We start from the raw sequence: 5,440 nt of genomic DNA, 5'->3' as shown, positions 1-5,440 counted from the left end.
ACCCCCACCTAGCTCATTGGAGAGGTTAGCAAAGTATTTATAACACAAAAGAGGGCTTTGCTCATCTTCCTCCTCTAGGAGATCTAGACCTCCTCTTGGAGAAGATCCTCTTTGGATGCAAGACCTCACCTAGTGGGAAGAACCTTACCCAGGTGCTATTTTCCTTGAATTGGTCTTGTAATCTTGTGGATCTCATGTATGCTATTCTAGTGGATGTGATATTTGGGTTTGTTTGAGTGATTTGTGTCATGTGTTCTTGAGTGTTCTTCCTCTTTTCCCCCTCCAAGTGTGAAAAGATCCCCTCTAGGGTTTCACCCTACAACACATGGGCTCGTTGTCAGTAGTGTCCGGTGGGACTTTATCAACTCGTCGGGAAGGTAAAGAATGTGGGATTCAATCTTTAGTCCCTCTTTACTTGACAATTTTAGGATCCACTTGATCTATTGAAACTATATATTTGATTTGCCACATCTCACTTTGCACTTTGTTCTTTTGCCAGTGCATCCATGTTCAGTTCTTCCGTGAACATGGTACAAAGGGGAGTATTATAATATCTTTTAACCTTTTATCCTTAAAAGAAAAGGGAACAAATGAGTTTAAGTAAAAAAGGGAAAATCATCATGAATTCAAGCATGGGAACAACATCGGAATTGTTGGCACGGAAAGCGGAGAAGAATCTTAGTTGATCCTCTTGCAGTTCATTCTGATCTGTCCGTTGGATCCCATCAGCGGCGTGATGTCCCCCATCTTGATCATTCCCTCCACAAAGTCCTTGAAGAAGGCGCTCTGGCTACCGACGTACTCCCGGACCAGCGCATCGGCAGCACCGCCATTGAAGAGCTCCTGATCCGAGTGCAGAAGGCCCCTCTTCTGGACAAGGTTTTTGTAGTAGTCATTCTCGAAGACGGCCGGAGTTTGCAGGTCGAGGGGCGCCAGGTTGTTGTCACCGGAGCCAGTGGCGCGAGGGCAGCCTGACTGGCGGCTCCTGGCGAAGCCGGCGTCGATGTTTGTGTCGTTGTAGATGTGGTCCCGGAAGTTTGTGCAGCGTGCTAGGCCGATTGTGTGGGCTCCTGGAACACAAGTTATACCGTCAGCTCAAGTTATTACCTGATTTGCAGCTACTCTTTTGTCATTCCTTCGGTAGGAATCATTCACCGACTTTCCTAATTAGTATTACGTGTTTATTAAGTAACCAAGGAAAAAAAATGACGTTGTCCAGTCTTACAAATTAAGCAGACAAACCAAAGGTTAGGTCAGTGGTAATTAGTCATCGATCAACTTTGTAGCTCATCACCTATAAATTATAGTATATTTGTTTAATCCTGAGATATTGTCTTATGTAGAATTTTTGAGCTTTGGAGTCAAAACGTGGATATCAGTTCCGTTGGTTGATACCGACTATAAAGCTACCGACTCGGCGACTCCATTGAGAAATTAACAGTCTGGGAAAGTAGTCAAAGAATTTTAACTTGCTTCTTCAGCAAAGGAAAATATTACTTTGTCATGACAACTTATGTTGGCTCAGAGTGCAACTGCAAAATTGTACTGCCTGAGAGTGCGTAATTATTTTTGAAAATAAAGTACATAGAAGAAAGTTGATGGAAGATGTCAGCGGTTGATTTGGGATATGTACCGATGTACGTACGGTTTATTTTGCATGTACGTATATGTATGTATGTATGTATGTACTACCTGACAGTGCGACCATGTCTTTCTGGGAGAGCCCCTGCGCGGCGAAGAGGGACGTAAGGTTTGCGAGCCCCGACGTCGGCGGGGGGATGTTGTTCTCGGCGCCGTTGAAGCTCGCCGTGGTCGAGTCTCTCCGCCCCATCTTCACCTCCCAGCTCGGGCCACCCAGCTACACGTACACAACGCATGTCACAGTAGTGTTAGACTTCGCAAAAAAAAAAGACTATGCATGTATGGATACTTACGAAGACGACGCTCTCCTCGGCGGCGATGGCGAGGATGTCGGCGCAGGAGACGACCCCGGGACAACACTCCTCGACGGCCGCCTTGACGGCGTCGATGACCTCGAACCCCCTGGCGGAGTTCTTGTTGGGCGTGGCGTTCTTCTCGCCGCGCAGGCCCGGCGCGTCGTCCAGCAGCAGCGAGGCGTCGCAGCCCTGGACGAAGCAGTCGTGGAAGAAGAGGCGGACGATGGAGGCGCCCACGCGGCGCTCCCTAGCGATGGCCGGGTGCAGCGCCGAGCGCACGGCTTTGAGCATGCCCGGGCAGGAGCGGGAGTAGAATCCCGACGACAGCTGCGCCGACGCTCCTCCGCTGGCTATGGCGACCAGCGCGAGGATGAGCGAGAGGGCAACAATTAATGGCGCGCGCCGCCATGATCGGTCTATGGGTGTTTGCTTATGATGCTACTCTATCGAGCGGTCTATTCTAGCTAGTCAGCCAGATAGTGCCTTGAGAGAGCTTGTTTGCTGGATGTGGTGGAGGAACGCGGGGCGGCCGGTATTTATAGGAAGAAAAGGTAGCTCACGCCGCTGGCCATGATTATCCTAGCTACCAGTCTGCCATCATATATTAGTATTAGATTGCATCATCATGCCCCCATCGTCTTCACCAACTCCGGTGGACTTTGAGCGTTGATCCAAACGGGCGCTCGCTTTGGAATAACGCGTTTCACACCAGATGCATATGTAACGTAGCTCGTGAAAAATGAACAGCTCTGTTCTGGGGAAAAGCTGTTGCATGCCGATCGACACTGTGGCATCGACGAAACGGTGAAGCAAAGAGCCATGTCAGTCATGCTTGCATGCATGGCTCGGCCAGTCGGCCTCCTTCATGTTGCTTTCCTTGGCTTCGGAAAACTACTAGCTGGCCAGCTGCCTTCCGCTACCGACAGTTTCTGCTAGCTACTCTGTACCCTGCGTCAAATTTAGGTCATTATTTTTAACACATACATGTGGACTTAAAGGTAGTTGACACTTTGAAACAGGAACAAAGTGGTATACATTAACACGCTGATTTATTTTGTTCCACGAGGAATGTCAAGGTTAGTTTACGTCTCCATCGGTAGGTAGCTCCGGAATAGTAAGATGATGATCCAGATCCGACCATCCCGTTGATTTTTCTCATGCATACTCTCTCAAGTTTCGAGGACAGACAGGCGGACCGGGTCTCCGGCGGCACCATTTCTCCCATATGCTCATCGCAGACACCGCAGGCACGCATGGTCATGGCCAAAACATTTATAGTAGTATTATCTTTGGCATGAACAATTCAAACGATAATTCTTTCCTCCAGGTAGCATGTATGTACTGCGTAGCCATGGCCGCCGAGGAGAGCGCTGTCTGTGGAGTAGGTCCGTATGTGAAAAGTATCTTATATCTGTCTGCTGAGTGCTGACCGTATAATACAAAAGAAAGGACTGTATAACGCCATACATCTTCTTTTTCAGGGATGGAGAACTCCTACTACACCATGCAAAAAAAAAATAAAGAGAGAACTCCTACTACTTGATAGTATTTCTGCTTAGTCAAAGTGAGTATAATGCTTTTTAGGTTTGTCGTAATGGAGAGTATTATATACTAGTACTCCCTCCATTTTTGTATACGAAGCCACAAACCCATATTACATGTACCAAGATAAAAATTAATGCATGTTTAAGTCAATGTGGCAAGCTAGCTTGTCATCTTGTTTGTTGTGTTAATTAATGTGGTTTTTCTCTCCCGCGCACAACAAGGCAACCCTTTTACTCCTCATTGGTTGATAAATGTTGGGAATGCAAGCCAACCTTCTCACTCTCGCATGCATGCAAGGGATATTAATGTCCTCGGGTTCTAGACGAGGCAAACGCCATCAATTTTGCCTCAATTAATGTTAATGGCCTTGTATAGTTACAAATTATAATTTTGACAGTGGCCTTGTATACAAAAATGGAGGGAGTATCATGCATATGATATTAGTGCATGATACCACTTTCCTAATGCATAGTATCATAATTTAATATCTTAGGTTGCCTTAGTAATTGTCATGCATGACACAAAGTAATACAACATTTAATATAATACCACATCATCTCTTTTCTCATTTAATTGTGTGTCACATCATTCAAAAAGTCTAGTTGACATGCATGATACCGCTTATGATACTCACATTACAACCAGCCTTAGGCCCAGTTCACACAACATGCACCCACTTAATAACTAGTTTAGTTAGAACTTTCTAATTTGAGTGTTCTGTATTCGCAGATTTTCGTTTACTGACTCCAAGTATCCTAAGCATCGATGAAGAAGATTTCCACTGATGTTTATATTGTATCCCCTCTGTCTCACAATGTAAATTCAAAAAATGTCTTGCAATATGGGACGAAGGGTTGTTAGAATCTTATGCTTGGTTGCACTTTCCTGGCGACTCGGGAGTGTGCTGCCACCACCGCCTAGGTTCCCCCCTCTCGTCACCCTTCCCCTCGCCACCACAGACGGGCGCCACCGGGCAAAGCCCTTGTGGCGTAGGCGGTGGGGTGGGGGTGGGGTTGCTCGTGGCTTGGTGAGCGGGGCTCCATCCCCTCGTCAGCACCGTAGGGAGTAGGTCGCCCTCATGCCCCACGCCTTTCCCCGATGCCCAGCTTGATTCAATGGCATGGTCTCCATCGCTGGTGCCTCCGTGTGGTTCCTGGTATGGGCACCGTCTTCTGGCGGCGGATCTGGGAGCTCTTAGATCTGATCGGGGATGGAGGCTAGCCGGTGGCCCTGCGGGGTGGCGGTGGTGCTGCGAATGGCGGCCAGGCTTTGCCGGTCTGGTGTGGCAGGGGTGCCCGGCGCATCTGGCCAGGGCGTGGAAGCGCGAGATGATGTGGTGGTGGCTGGAGCGCCGGCGATGCTGAGGTGCTGGGGGAGTCGAGATCAGATGCACACGATGCTGGATGAAGGTTCGTTGAGCTGATCCATGTGAAAGCCCCGCTCTCGGCTAGGTGCCAAGGCCGGCGATGGTGACGCTTTCCGGTGTCGTCTCCTTCCTGAAGGCATCGCCCTGGAGAAGCTCAAGACCTCTATCCGCTACCTCCGGGGGAAACCCTAGATCAGTCGATCGGATGACGGCGGTGCTCTTGTGTCGTTGCCCCCTTGGGGGCGTCATTCTTGGAGGGGTGCACTGGCTCGAGGGACCAGTTGACGGTTTTAGCGCTGGAGCGGCATTTCATGTCACGCATCGACGATGTGGAGTCTTCGCAGCGTGGCGCAGCAGGGTCTCGGCAACGGATATGTGATGATGGACGTGCGTAGGGAGGTGGCGTTGTCTGGTGGCGTGGTGGCGTCGACGGCAGGCCTGGCAAGGTGGATGCGTCAGTTTTTGCTCTGAAGATGGATCGGTGGAAGACGGCGGCGGCGGCCACTGAGAGTGCGCCAGACCGGGGTGTGCCCCAGACCCGGCAACGACTTTGTTGGGGCCTCCGGCTTTAGATGTTAGGTTTTGGTGTGAG

At 49.4% G+C, this 5,440-nt stretch overlaps 1 protein-coding gene across 1 annotated transcript; it reads right to left on the bottom strand.

Annotated features, from left to right (window-relative positions):
• Positions 1-441: 441 nt before the first annotated feature.
• LOC123094646 (peroxidase 4) lies at positions 442-2,452 on the bottom strand. Its single transcript, XM_044516608.1, has 3 exons — positions 1,935-2,452; positions 1,693-1,858; positions 442-1,070 (listed from the first exon to the last, which is right to left on the bottom strand). The coding sequence occupies exons 1-3, from the start codon at positions 2,226-2,228 to the stop codon at positions 679-681; spliced, it is 852 nt and encodes a 283-aa protein (XP_044372543.1). The 5' UTR covers positions 2,229-2,452; the 3' UTR covers positions 442-678.
• Positions 2,453-5,440: the final 2,988 nt, after the last annotated feature.

This window comes from Triticum aestivum, chromosome 4B (genome assembly GCF_018294505.1).
Source record: "Triticum aestivum cultivar Chinese Spring chromosome 4B, IWGSC CS RefSeq v2.1, whole genome shotgun sequence".
NCBI lineage: Eukaryota > Viridiplantae > Streptophyta > Magnoliopsida > Poales > Poaceae > Triticum > Triticum aestivum.
This window is presented reverse-complemented; position numbering and strand designations above follow the sequence as displayed.